Source organism: Acomys minous, assembly GCF_964271855.1.
Source record: "Acomys minous genome assembly, chromosome: 2".
Taxonomy (NCBI): Eukaryota; Metazoa; Chordata; class Mammalia; order Rodentia; family Muridae; genus Acomys; species Acomys minous.
Genome location: NC_140484.1, coordinates 30,806,590 through 30,821,395, shown reverse-complemented (window position 1 = coordinate 30,821,395; position 14,806 = coordinate 30,806,590). Strand labels below are relative to the sequence as shown.

Below are 14,806 nucleotides of genomic sequence, written 5' to 3'. Positions count from 1 at the left end.
TCTGCTGGATCATATGGCCCAAGTGGTAGAGCAGCCTGCACAGCAGCCTGGACCTGTTGAAGAGCCTTCTCCTGTTCTAGGCCCCACACAAAGCTAGCAGCTTTCTGAGTCACTTGGTACGGGCCAGAGTAACACACCCAATGAGCAATGTGCTGTCTCCAGAATCCAAATAGGCCCACTAAACACTGTGCTTCTTCTTTCTTGGTGGTGGGAGGGGTCAGGTTCGATAACGTATCCTTCACCTTAGAAAGAATATTGCTATCCCATGCTCCACACCACTGGACTCCAGAGAATTTCACTGAGGAAGATGGCCCTTGAATTACAGGTGGATTTGTTTCCCATCCTCTGATATGTATATGTGTTACCAACAAGTCCCAAGTGGTTGCTACCTCCTACTCACTATTTCTAATCAGCATAAGAGTGTGAACCAATAGTGAAATTCTGGGAAAGAGACCTACAGTCAAGATCCCTTCAAACTAAGTTATGACACAGGGCTGGAGAGTTAATATATCCTCGGAGTAAAATCGTAAAGATAAACTGCCTGGCCTTGCCAACTGACAACAGATTTCTTCTGGTGGTTCTTATGAGCATGTACCAAGCTAGATCAATTGCTGCATGCCATGTACCAAGAGATGTGAATCTTTGTACTTGCTGGTTTTGTGTCAATGTGACACAAGCTAGAGTCATAAGAGAAGGCCCCTCAGTTGAGGAAATGCCTCCTTGGGATCCAGCTGTAGGGCATTTTCTTAATTAGTGATCAGTGGGGGAGGACTCAGCCCATTGTGGGTGGTGCCATCCCTGAGCTGGTGGTCCTGGGTTCTATAAGAAAGCAGGCTGAGCAAGCCATGATGAGCAAGCCAGTAAGCTGCACCCCTCCATGGCCTCTGCATCAGCTCCTCTCTCCAGGTTCCTGCCCCATCTCAGTTCCTGTCCTGACTTCCTTTGGTGATGAACAGCAATGTGGAAGTGTAAGCTGAATAAACCTTTCCTCCACAGCTTGCTTTTTGGTCATGGGGTTTTATCACAGCAATAGAAACCCTAACTAAAACAATCTGCATAAAGAAAGAGACCACATCTGCTACAACAGCTGCAATTAGAGTCACTAACTGATTTAGCTTTGGATAGCTGTCAATCCATCTGTCTTCTCTCTGGCCAGATAGGAGAATTAAAGGGAGTTCCACCACCCCTGTATCTTTCAAGTCCTTGACGGTGGCACTAATTTCGGAAGTTCCCCCAGAGATGCAGTACTGGTTTTGATTCACTATTTTCCCTGGTAAAGGCAACTCTAAAGACTCCATTTGCATCTCCAACAATACTCATTAGTCCACAGGTAGGAATCAATACACGAACTCTGCCAACTTCTAAGTATATCTGTCCCAATTGTACATTCTGGAACTGGGGAAACAACCACAAGATGAGTTTGGGGACCCAATAGACCTACTGTGAGTCAACCTTCAGCCAAAATTCCATTAATCACCTGGCCTAAACTGGAAGACTTGAGTGTTTCCTGCGGTCTCCCAGAATCAGCACCAATTCAGAACCAGTATCCAGTAGACTCCAGGGAGGCTGACCTTTTCCTTTCCCTCCATGCACAGTTACCCCTGTAAAAGGCTGTGGCTCCCTCTGGGGAGGAACTGGAGCAAGGCTAAGAGTAAAACTCGTAGGTATTATATCAGGGTCCTTCCACAGGGGAATCTGGCCATCACTTCATCCAAGGGGTTCTGGGTCTGCAAACTGGCTCGTCTAGAAATTAGTTCACGAGCCAAGCTTCTCTTTTGCCATCATCCAATGTAGCCTTTCTTACTGGTTTGAGAAATTTTCCAGTTAAACAAGTCAAACAAAAATGCAGTAGGCTTCTTATCTAATGCCTGGAAACACTGTGCCTGCCTAGCCAGGACCAAAGGTCCATGTGAGTCACGCCACTATAAACTTCACTGTGCCTGCGCTGAGCATTGAGGGTCAGGCCATTATTATGGACATGCTTCCCATTGCAACAACTATGGTCACTTGGCCTTTGGCAATTCAGTGCTGCCACTTGGCCCCTGCTACTTTGGGGCCCAATGAAACCCAATGCATTTAATCCATGCAAGCGCGCAGCGGTGGCTCCAACCCTAAGGTCTGGCACAAAGAAAAGGGCGGCTACAACGCTCCTTAAACGTGCCAAGTGCCCCTCTCACCATTTTGCGTCTTATAGGATTAATGAAGGGCATGTATTCTGGGCTGCCCCACTGTAGAGGATAAGGTTTTACACCGCAACCCACTCTAGCATTACAGTTGCCCTGAGGCTTACAACCCCTTCATCAACACTAAGCCAAGGGCACCAGGCATCTCCAACTCCTTTCCAATAGGCCATCTTTTGAGAAATGCTTCAGCCAACCATTCAGACAGATGTTGACAGCTTTTTCAACTGTGTGAGCTTCCATATTAAACGTAGAATCTCCACTCTGAGAACCCATATCAATAAACTCCGCCTGTGGCAATTGTATGCTCCTCCCACCGTCATCCCACACCCGTAAAGTCCATCCCTACACATGGTGGTCCCCAGACTTCTGCTCGAATGAATTAACAAAATCATCAAGCTTTTTCATCTGTAGTGTACCTCCTTATGGACTACACTATCTCCAGGAGCTTGCTTAGCCTTCAGTCCGGTTAAAGGTCAGCTATATAGTTATAGGTCCAGTTATTGGTGGGCCCTGAGGGACATCAGTATTGTATTTCATGGCATTTCCTTCAGAGAAAGTCACTGCTGGTTTAGCAGACAATGAAGGATTAGTTATTTTCCTCAGCCAAAGATGGAAAAGGCAGTATTTCAGGGCTGGGGTTGGGGTACATTTGCTGCTGAGGGTGGAGACACTACTCCCCTAGGTGAGGTAAACCCTTGAGAATCTGAGGAGTGAAAGTTCTCAGTTTCAGTAGGGTCCTCCTACACATCGCCATCCCAAGTTACAGGATCCCATTCTGAACTAATTAATGTTCATAATGAGCGATTTGGTTTGATTTTCCAAAACTTGAGCTCTGTGGCCTCTGGAGAGAAGATGTCTTCCAGGGCACACTAGGAACCCTTTAGAGCCTAAAGTTGAGACTGTTAATAATTCACATCTAGATCCAGCCAACTGTATCGCTGAGTTCAGTGTCATCACTGTATTCTGAGAGGCGAGACGCTGGTTAATCTCACCGTGGAGCTCATTCTTTTCCTGTGTCAGTTTATCCAGAGATGCTCAGAGCGACCAACTAGCATCATCACTTTTCTTATTTTCCCACAAACTGTCAAAAGTTTAATATACATAGTCACCAAATCTGTTGCTTATCACACTGCTGAATCAGGATAAACAAATGATTTTATATCCTTAAGTTTGTTTGGTGTTTTGAGGTGTTTGGCGGGGGGGGGGGGGGGGGGGGGGTCGCAGTGAGATAGGGTTTGCCTTTGTAGACCTGGTTGTCCTGGAGCTTGCTGTGTATTCCAGACTGGCTTGGAAGTAAGAGATTCACTTGCCTCTGCCTCCTGAATGCTGGGATTTGGCTCCTGTCTCCTTAAGTTTGTAAAATACTTCACACCATGGGCTTTCAGTACTCTCTGAGCTGCTAGGAGAAGCTTCAATACCTAGGAAGGCCTATTCCAGATACTTAAAAAGCAAAATTCATCCTTATTTTCTATTGCTCTCAAGCCACTTCTGGGACCAAAATCTGTATTTGTACTAATCTAGGTTTTCTAAAGGAGCAGAACTTACAGAATATATATATTCTGAACAACTACAGATTCTTGGACCTTCTGCTGTTAAACAGTCATTGTTGGACTAGGTGGACCAGCCTGTAAGCCATCCTAAGAAATCCTGTGTGTGTGTGTGTGTGTGTGTGTGTGTGTGTGTGTTCCATCTAGTCCAACAATATGCATATATACACACATGGGATTTGTTAGGATGGCTTAGTTTGTGGTCCATCTAGTCCAACAATGGCTGTCTAACAGCAGAAGGCCCAAGAATCTGTAGCTTAGTCCATAAGGCTGGATGTGTCAGCTGGTCTTCAGAGTCAAGACGTAAGCTCTGATGCCAGTGAGGGAATGGGCTTGCCAGCAGGAGATTGACAGCAAGCAGGCAAACAGATCAGGCTTCCCTCTTTCATGTCCTTTACATAGTCTGCCAGCAGAAAGTATGGTTCTGATTAAAGATGGACCATCCCACTCAAAGATCTGGATTAAAGGTGGGTCTTCCCACCTAGAATGACTTAAGAAAAAAAATCCCTCACTGGTGTACCCAGCTGCTTGATGCTTAGGATTTAGTTTCAAGTTGACAACACCAAGAAAAGCCGTCAGTCAGTCTGTCTGTCTGTCAGTCTGTCTGTCTGTCTGTCTGTCTGTCTGTCTGTCTGTCTGTCTGTCTGTCTGTCTGTCTCTCTCTCTCTCTCTCTCTCTCTCTCTGTGTGTGTGTGTGTGTGTGTGTGTGTGTGTGTGTGTGTGTGTGTGTGTGTGTTACAGTTTAGGTAACAAGATGTATCTTCCAAAAGCTTATGTGATGAAGTCTTGATCCCCAGTTGGCAGAGCCAGTCACTGAGAAAGGCTGTGACTGCATGCCTGGATTAATCTACAGGTGCAGTCAATAATACAGATGTGTGAGAAGTAGGGCCTGCTTAGGCGTCACTGGGGCGTGCCTCTGGAGGAGGCATTGCCTCTAGCTGCTTCTTGTTTCCTCAGTGCTTCCTGGACACCATGGAGAGAACAGCCCTGACTCAGCCACACTCTCAACAAAGCCCAGGAACATCAGGGGCTGCAGTGTGGACTGAAAAATCTGTAACCAGGAGCCCAGATAACCCAACTCTCTTTCCAGTTGTCTCTCTGAAGTATTTGTCACACCAGAAAAAAAAAACAAACGAACCTGACTAACACAATATATAAAGAAAAACAGTATTAAATAGGAAGAACAAAACATATCTAATCATGAGTGGACGTTTGTGTATATGTGTATTTTTTATTCCTGCCGAGAATGCCTTTTTAAATTAAAGAGAGGCACTTAAAAGTACTTGCCATAGAAGGATGGGATCATTGAGGACTCAGTCTGTTCCTCTTATACATTTCACCCGCTTTAGTTTTTCTAAAGGAAAAGGCATTGTTGCAGCACAACAATGAAGAAATAAAAAACAAACATTCCACATTCCAGGCCCTTCCCCTGGTGCCCTGTCCTTGGCCCAGTCCCCAGATCTACTCCACGGATGGCCATGGGCTGCTCTCGTGGGAAGCTGGCCACTCCCCAGTGCTGTGCAGCATCTACTCTCAACCTTCACGCACCTCATTCCTCCCACGGAACAGACTCACGCAGGCTGCCTGCCACCAGGAGCGCTGCCAAACTCCAGCATCTTACACAGCAGCAAGACTTCACTAGGCCTGAGAAGGAATTGCTGATTCATCTCTCAATATCTTCTATCAGAAAAGGAAGCAGGCAGCTACCTGCTCACCACATGGCTCTCTGTTCCCATCAACGTTGAATCTGGACTTATCCAAATGTTTCTACCACTAGACTATCCTGGTGGATTTTGTTCTTGTTTTGGTTTAGTGCCTGGAACAGTTCTGTGTACCTGGGAGGCACGCAGTCAACATATATGTCATAAATAAATATACACAGCCCTGGTCTACGAAGTCAACATTAATGTCATGAATAAATATACACAGCCCTGGTCTACACAGCCACCTCTCTTGAGCTTGGTATCCACATGCCAGAGACCTCGAATTTCAAGATTCTGCACATATTGAGGAACGTATATGTAAGCATACGTTTTTTCCCCCTTGATACTGGCTTTAATAACCTGAGTAAGTACTCTGCCCCGCCTCTCTCTTTGTTCGTTCTCCACCTCACCTTCCTGAGTCATCTAGAACCTTTTCTGCAGTTAGGGAACACGGTGCCTTCTCTGACTGTAGCAGGCTGGGCGCTAGCGAGCTGGGCAGCAGGGCTTGGCAGCTAACACTGAGTCTTTCCATGTGATGGTGGAGAGTGGATGTCAAATACGGGAGAAGTAAACAGGGCTGGGGTAGCACACTTCTTCCAAGACAGAATCAAAACCTTGATCTTGAAGGAAAGTATCCCAAGTTTAAAACATTGGCATTGGCCGGGCATGGTGGTGCACGCCTTTAATTCCAGCACTCGGGAAGCAGAGGCTGGTGGATCGTTGTGAGTTCAAGGCTAGCCTGGTCTACAAAGTGAGTCCAGGACAGCTAAGGCTACACAGAGAGACCCTGTCTCGAAAAAACAAAACAAAAATCACACACAAAAACAAAAACATTGGCATCGCTCTCATGTCCTCACTACATCAACAAGCAGGTTGTACAAGACAAGCAGCCCTCAAAGACTCTAACAGGGCTGTGCCTGGGGAAGGTGTACATCTTACTGTAAATTGAACTGCTCTTCAGTCTAACTTCTCTTCGGTAGATCCTTCCTTAGCACACAATAGTCTCAGCTGGGTATGCCGGGAATAGGGGAAAGGGAAGACAGGACACGGGACAAGAAGCTCATAAGTTCAAGCCCAGACAACATAATAAGACCTCGTCTCAAGAAGCAAGACAACCAAAGTTTAACAAGTTAAACACTATTCTTAAGAGTGGGGGAAGGGATTAAAGTTTCATCTGAAGCCGCCTAGAAATCATGCGCTCCCACACCCTCTTTTCTTTCAAGAAAAGACCTAGACCCACAGGCTTGGGCTCTCGCTCGGATGGTAGCATGCCTGCCTAGCATGCAGGAAGCCCTGAGGACTCACTGCACCACAGAAACAAACGTGGCCACCCACTCTTGTAATCCCAGCACCTGGGAGGCAAAGACAAGTGGGTCAAAAGTTGTATTTCATCCTGAGCTGCACAGCAAGTTGGAGGCCCGTGTGGGATAGTTAAGACCTCGTCTCAAAAATAAAACAAGTTAACCGGTTAACTAATTAAATGTTAAAGATACACTCATAGGTGACTGACTGTCCTCCTGATGACCGCCGTAGTCCCAGCACGTATTACCTCTGTGGCTGAGACGCTCAGGACACTGCACTTACCATCCAACAGCCAGCTACACTGGGTGAGGTTTTTCAGCTCATGAAGGGCCAGCCGAGTCATGACATCATCTGGGATGAGCTTTCCTTGGTCAATGAAAGTCTTGGCCAACACACCGATTTCTACAGCAGAAGGAAAAACCCAGTAAGTGTGTTTGCTGTGGCCTATTCCAGACCTCAGGAATTAGTTGTCTATAGGATGCTGCTGGACCTTGGGCCCGTGTGACAGTGCATTATCGATGGCCCTGGTGGTATGGGTGTGGGAGAGCGCCTTCCCTTGCCTTGGCACTCAGGACGCCTGGCCTGTCCCTCTCCTGAACCGCCCCTGGTGGTCTGGGCGTGGGAGACCTGGCAGGCTGACCAACTCAGCTACCACCAAGGCCCAGATCTAGGGCTTTGAGTTGGGCCACCCCAACATCTTCCCAACCTATGAGCTGCTGGAGTGCATGAAGGGGCTGGTCCTGCAGAAGCAAAGCTTCAAGATCTCTGTGACTCAGAGCAAAAGCAGGATATCCAAGAGCAGTGTTAGTGAGGGTCCAGAGTTGATGAAACCAGAGACCTTGAACCAGACCAATGACTCACTGCAACGAACATTCAAGTAAAGCTGTTTGGGCAAAAGCATATACTGTATGACACACAGAGGCTTCCACATTGGGATTTTGTTTCTCCGTTTGTTTTGTTTATGTAATTTTAAAAATATTTTATTTTCTTTTGCAGGGGAGATTATAAGGGTAGAAGACATGGAAGGACTAGGAAATGAGTGAGACTGGGGTACATGAAGTGAAACTCACAAAGAATCAATGAAAAATTATGGAAAAAATAAAGTGTTTTACAACAGCTTTTCTGGACATAGTGGCATATATCTATAATACTAACAGGTAGAGGAAGATAAGGAGTTCAAAGCCAGCCCCAGGTACATAAATGAGTTTGAGTTCAGTGTGTGTTACAAAGGATCCTGTCTCAAAACAGGCAAACCAAAGGGAAACAAAGAGTGGGACTGTCCCACATTCAACACCCACCTGGTCGCATATCAAGTCCCTATATGATGAGACCCTGTCTCAAAAGAAATCAAAATGGATGTGCTGTGGTGGTGTACTTGGAAGGCCAAGGCAGGAGGATTTCTGCAAGTCTGAGGCCAATCTCAGCCACATGGTGAGTTCTAGGCAGCCAGAGATACACAGCGAGACCATATCTTTAAAAACAAATACAACAAAAAACACAATAAGGGGCAGGAGGAGCAAAGGGTTAAGGATTTCGCTGAGTTTTAATTTATTCTTATATTTTCATTGGTGTTTCACCTGCATATATATCTGTATGAAGGTGTCAGATCTGCTGGAACTGGAGTTACAGTCAGTTGTGAGCTGCTATGTGGGTGCTGGGAATTGAACTCAGGTCCTCTGGAAGAGCAGCCAGTGCCTTTAACCGCTGAGCCATCTCTTCAGTCTCTAGCTGAGTTTTTAAAGTGCTTGCTTAGCATGAAAGAAACCTTGGATTAGCTCTCCAGCATAAGACCAAATGTGGTGGATAAACATGCCTATGATCCCAGCACCAGGGAAATGGAATCAGGATGATCAGAAGTTCAAGATCGTCCTCAGCTACACAGAGAGTTCATAGCACATCAGTCTCAAAAAAAAAATTTATAAAAGTAAGCCTATTTCTAAGCATGTAGTGTGTACAATGGTATAAGCACAAATGTTTACATGGTTCACTTCTCTATAGCTTTTACAATTTTGTTAGAAAAAAACTACAGAAGGGCTAAAGAGGGTGGTAGCTCAGTCAGTAAGTGCTAGCCTTGAAAGCACGGGGACCTCAGTTTAGTCCCTGGAATCCACAGGAAACAGAATCTGCTGTGGTGGTGTGAACTTGTAATACATCAGGTAGGCAGCAGAAAGAGGAGGATCCTGGGTTTGCCAGCCAGCCAGCCTACCTCACTTGGTCGGCTCCAGGGCACTGGGAGGCCCTGTCCCAAGGAAAAGAGTATATGATGCCGAAACTATAAATTTTAACCAAGAATTTATCATTACTAAACCATACCACACATACAAACATACCACACTATTTGAGGGGGAGGTGGCCCCAGAGCAGTGGCTCTGATGTTCAGAGCACTGGCTGCTCTTTCAGAGTACCTGAGTTCAGTTCTCAGCACCAGACTGGGTAACTAAAAACACTAGTAACTCCAGCTCCAGTGGATTCAAGGCCCTCTCCTGGCTTCCATGGAGACTGTGTGCATGCATGTGTGCATGTCACACACACACACACAAATAAATAAAATAAAAAGAAAACAACATTTTAAGTAACTAAATAAAATATCCTTTGGAAAGTTCCATGTACATAATACATGCCTCATTTGTCCCTTTAGACCACTTCTTTTGAAAAAAATTTATGTGCGTGGGTGTTTTCTCTGCACGTATGTCTGGGCTCTATGTGCATACGTGGCTCCCAAAGAGGCCGAAGAGGGCCTCAGGGCCCCTGTGACAGATGGTTGTGAGCTGCCATTGTTGGGGCTGGGAGTCAAGTCTGGTCCTCCGATAGAGCAGCAGCCGTTCTCTTATTGGCTGAGTCATCTCTCCAAACCCATGAATGCTCTTTTAATTCTCCTCCGATCCTTACATAGTTATTACAACACTTCCTGGTATTGAACATTTCCCGAAAATGACATTTTAACAAAATAATGAACAGCAAAGCCTCCCTCTGCCACTGTTCCTCCTCCCAGCTACTGTGCACTCTCTCAGGTCAACCCCCTTCTCTCTCCCAGGTCTATCTGTGTCCTGCTTCCTCCTCCTTTCCCTTCCAGGACAGAAATCCAGATGCACGGCTCTGGTAGTGGTGCACCGCTTCCCAGCATGGACACGGTCCTAGCGGTCTGTCTTCACCTTCCCCGTTCCCTTCCCCACCTGCACCCTCCCCTCCAGGCACACCCCCTCCAGGCACACCCCCTCCAGGCACACCCCCTCCACGCACACCCCCTCCAGGAGACTAACATACTCTAGCCCTCCTCACCTCACCCCAGCAAAAGTCCTTTGCTCCTCCTTTGGGGAGATAATCTGACTCAACACCATGTTTTTGATGTGGTTAATCCAAAATAAATAAATCAAAAGATACAGATGTGTGTTAGGTAGGTGGCCAGACGTTCATGAGCCAGAACTGCTTATAAAATCTGGCGCCTAGAGAAACAATGGATTATCCTGTGCAGGCAAGTGGAAGAGCAAGTCCATGCATGAAGAGAGAAACCACAGTAAGCAGTCACCTAGACCTCACTCCTGAGAGAATTAGCCCAGCATCATTATCGCTTTACGATGGTGGAGTTAGAACCCAAACCTCTCAAAGGTTCTGCCAGGTGCAGCCACAAGATCATGGGACTTCCAACTCCAATAACGGTGCACTGAATAAACTTCTTTTTAAAAATAAATTATTCTGTGTCTAGTCTTTGATTGTAGCAATGAAAACAGACATTATTTTAGAGGACTCTTATGGCAAGCCAGCCTTAACCTCCTAGCTAACCGAAAATTCCTCCTTTAAGCTTCTATAATGTCACAACTCCCCCCTCCTGCCTTTCCCGCCTCTCTCACCCCCCCCTCCCGTTTTACCTCTTCTGAAGCCAAGTGTCTCCATCCTGCTATGAACTGAGCTATTTCAGTCCATACACTGAAACCCTAACCCCTAATGTGACTATACTTAAGTCTATATTTACCTTTAAGAAGGTAATTAAGGTTGAATGGGTCATAGGGTGGGGCCTCACTCTGACAGAAAGTGTCTGTAAACTCTGAGGAGACAGTGGGAGTGCCTGAGCACAGAAGAAAGGCTGTCTGAAAACAAAGTGAGAAGACAATTGGTTACCTGCCAGAAAGGCAAGCCTCACCAGAAGCTAACTCCTCCAGAGCCTTCGTCTTGGTCTTCTAAGCTCCAAAACCAATTCTACAATCTGAGCCATCCAGTCTGTGGTGTGCTCTTACGGCAGCCACTCTGACTGACACACATACCCATGTGCGAGCCTGACCTCACAGCCGCAGCCTGATTGTGAGCACCTTCAGTGAAATCCCCGACTATGTGTGTGTGCCTATTGGACCCCCAGATTACCAGAAGCACGGATGGATAATGTGGTCAGACAGGCATGGGTCAGGATTCTTCTGAGTTCTAGCTTTGATGTTTTATTTAAAAACAAAAACTATGAATGGGGGACAGTGTGTGTGTGGGGGGGGGGCAAATGAGAACAATGTACAATGACACATATGCATAAAAATGCCAAAAGTACCATTGTTTTGTAAACTAAAAATGAAAACCACTAAGAACTTAGCGGAAGCTTACTTTTTGTGGTAGTAGACATAAACCAATCTCTCCTAAGATTGCTCTCTTTAAGATTGCTCTAAAGTATTTAGATATAACATAATGGAAAAAGAGAAGCTAATTCAAACATCAACTAAAAACAAACTGTAGAGCCCAGTAATGGAGTACAACCCAAGGGGATCTTTAAACGATTAAGCTGAGCTGGGCACAGTGGCAGCCACCCTGAACTTCAGCTACCCAGGAGGCTGGAGCAAGAGGATCACTTGAGCCCAGGAGTTCACATCCGCCTGGGCCACACTGTGAGACGTTCTAAAAACAGCAGACACAGCTCAGTCTGCGAAGAAGGCTGGATTCCTGGACCCACAGGACAGATGGAGACAATCCGCCCATGCCCAAGTTGTCCTCTGACTTCCACATACGTAGTATTTGAGCATAGCATACACAAATGTGTGCGCATGCATACACACTGAGTAAATAAATATAACTAAGGGAAACGCTGTGCTGAGTGAAAGAAGCCGGAGAGAAAAGCTCACCGACTACCATTTCATTTCCGCGACATGTCCAGAATGCGGGAATTCAAAGATATGGGCCAGAGGCTTGGCTGGGGGTGGTTGGCGATGGGAGTGACTCATAGGTATAAGATTTCTTCTGTGGGTACTAAAAAGGTTCTAAAATTTGTTGTGGTGACAGCTACCCAACTCTGTGACATCTGAAGTGCACTGGCTCTTACATACACTTTAAATGTTGAAGTTACATGGCCGATGAATCATCTCAAGAAGGCAATGCTAGGGGAGACATGAACCGCACCCCCGGAAAGCATACTGTTCTGAACAGTAAGGGCCTGTGTTACCACTTCAGAAAATACAAAGCTAGTGGTTCTCAACCTTCCTAACGCTGTGACTCCTCAATATAGTTCCTCATGTTGTGTTGACTACCAACCATAAAATTATTTTCGTTGCTACTTTGTAACTGTGATCTTGCTACTGTTGTGAACTGTAATGTAAACACCTGTGTTTTGGGTCTTAGGTGACCCCTGTTAAAGGGCTGTCCAACTGATCCCCCCACGGGGTCATAACCACTACACTAAGGGAACACGTCAAGTCCTATGTGTATGAAATATCTTACAAGGCCCTCATCACTAAATAGTCTCTTAGATTTTTTTTTTTTTTTGGAACTTCAAACCATATAAATATATTGACTATTACAAATTACCATTATGAAAATAACATGTTCTACCATCAATCTGGGTGTCATTATCCATGCCTGTGTTCATGAGTCCACACAATGATGCTTGGCCGTATGGACACCTGAGGGCTGATTAGGAACCCAAGATTACCTGCTGAGTTAGGCTCTCCCAACATACAGATAATGTCGTTCAAAGTGTTAGTTCTCTCATTTTGCGTCACAGATGAAGTGCCCGCTAAGGAGCCAGACCAGACTCTGCCACTCACATGCTCACCTTACTACATCTGCCACAGATGAATTATTATTGCTTCCCATAAACAATACACCCTTTCAATACGTATGCTAAAATGTTCATAAAATTATAAGTTCCTTTTTTGAAAATACACTCTGAGATAAATAATAGTCTACTTAAAATTACACCCCGAACCTCAGTTTGGGACATCTTGACTGTGGAAAGACTATAGAACTGACTCTCTCAGGGGACCTGTGTTTCCACCCTAGTACTTCAGAAAATGATGTTTTATTTTCATTTTGGTGTTTGTGTATATGGGAGAGGTAGCTCATCGGTTTGAATCTCACTGTAGTCTGGGCACATACTGTTGATTCTGTATCTTATCAACCTCAGCATACGTATGTGCTGCCCGGGTGAGTGCGGAATGGCTGTTCACCACTGAGGGAATTCTTCAACCTCTGTGGCACTGTTTTCCCATGAAAGGAAGGAGAGGATTACAGTAGCCACGGAAATCTCAGGCCCTAGCCTTCTGACTGCACTGTTCGGCTTGGTGTCCTAAGGTTTCCTGGGCTGCTGCTGTCTCCAGGGTCATTAGACTCTCTTCTGAGATGACTTTTTCTCATCACGTACACTTTCTGTTTTAATGAATACTATTCACATCTTGCATTTTAAATCGAATGTAGAGCTGAGGAAGATGTTTACAACCAAAATAGGTGATTCCTGCCGGAAGGAATAGAACCTCCTCCTACCACCAAACACATTTGGAACGTTCTAGTCAGGGGCTATAAAGCGGCACTTTAATGAAATGATGGTTAGTTCTGAGAAATTCCACACTTGGAATTGACTCATAGGAAAATAAGTAAAGTTGCCCGCACGGCACTATTTATTACAGCAAAGAATGGTTAACAACAGAAGTCTCCAGTAAACAGGGTTCTGGAAAGCCAGCTTAGCGTGAGCAAAGCTCGAACTTCGGTGTAATAGACAATAAATCACAGGGGCAAAGCTTAAATCAGTTGTGCAATCTTTGTGATGGTAAAGCGGAGACTTACTGATCTATATAGGCATGCTCACAACAAGTGAGAATGTAAAGTACCTGTTGTGCAACCGCGCACAAGTGTGACAAAGAGAAAAGAGAGAATAGAGGAAAAAGCACCAGAGGATTAATCAGTCAGGTCTGCGGGTGAGGCTGGTTTACCAAGGATGTTAGTGGTCTCTAGCCCTTCCTTCCCTCTTTTCTTTTTTCCTTCCTTCTTTCCTTCGTTTCTTATGATTTAGTATCAGGAAACATGAAGCAGGTTTTCTGTTTTGTTTTAATTACATCTTCTAGCCAGCCAGTGGTGGTGCACACCTTTAATCCCAGCACTCCGGAGACAGAGGCAGGAAGGATCACTGTGAGTTTGAGACCAGCCTGGTCTACAGAGTTTCAGGACAGCCAGGGTTATGCAGAGAAACCTTGTCTCAAACCCCAGCCCTTTCCCCCCACCCCAAAAAAAAAGATTACATCTTCTTTGCCTGATTCTGTGGGAAATATCCAATCCCCTCACAATATTTATTGGGAATATACTTTCAGTCTTGACCTATGGGACCTGCCAAATACCACTTAGTAAAAACTACTTTGTGTAAGGAGCCATTAACATCTGTAAAAACAATCTCATAGCACCTCATTTTCTATGTTTGCTAAGGAATTGCTCATATTTCTTTAAGGAGCAAGTAATCCGGACATCCCAAGCCCTGGCAGTTCTGGATTTCAGGCAACAGCTAGATGAGCCAGGCTCAGTGGAAACTGTCCCCAGGGCCCAGCAGGGCTTCACCCTCTGAGATGTTTTCCCAGCTGAACAGAGAGCAAACCGCTCTTTGTGTACCTTGAACTTTGACCTGCAAAGACTTCTCCCAAGAACCTTAGTTCTCCTAACAGAGCCTGACGGATCTCAATCCCAACGCTGATGAGATTAAGGCAGGAGGATTGCTATAAATTCAAGACCAGCCAAAGCAACTCTGTGAGACCCTGTTAAAACAAAAGACCTACTTCTGATAATGAATCATAAAAGGTTCTTTTTGGGTTGTTTTGTTTTTTGTTTAAGACAAACTGCC

At 45.5% G+C, this 14,806-nt stretch overlaps 1 protein-coding gene across 1 annotated transcript in view; it reads right to left on the bottom strand.

The window, feature by feature from the left end:
• Positions 1-14,806, bottom strand: part of AK3 (adenylate kinase 3) — a 29,843-nt gene that overhangs the window by 12,582 nt on the left and 2,455 nt on the right. The window contains exon 2 of the mRNA XM_084769834.1: positions 7,018-7,137. Within this exon, the coding sequence (XP_084625960.1) occupies positions 7,018-7,137 (120 nt within the window). The remainder of the gene's footprint in view (positions 1-7,017; positions 7,138-14,806) is intronic.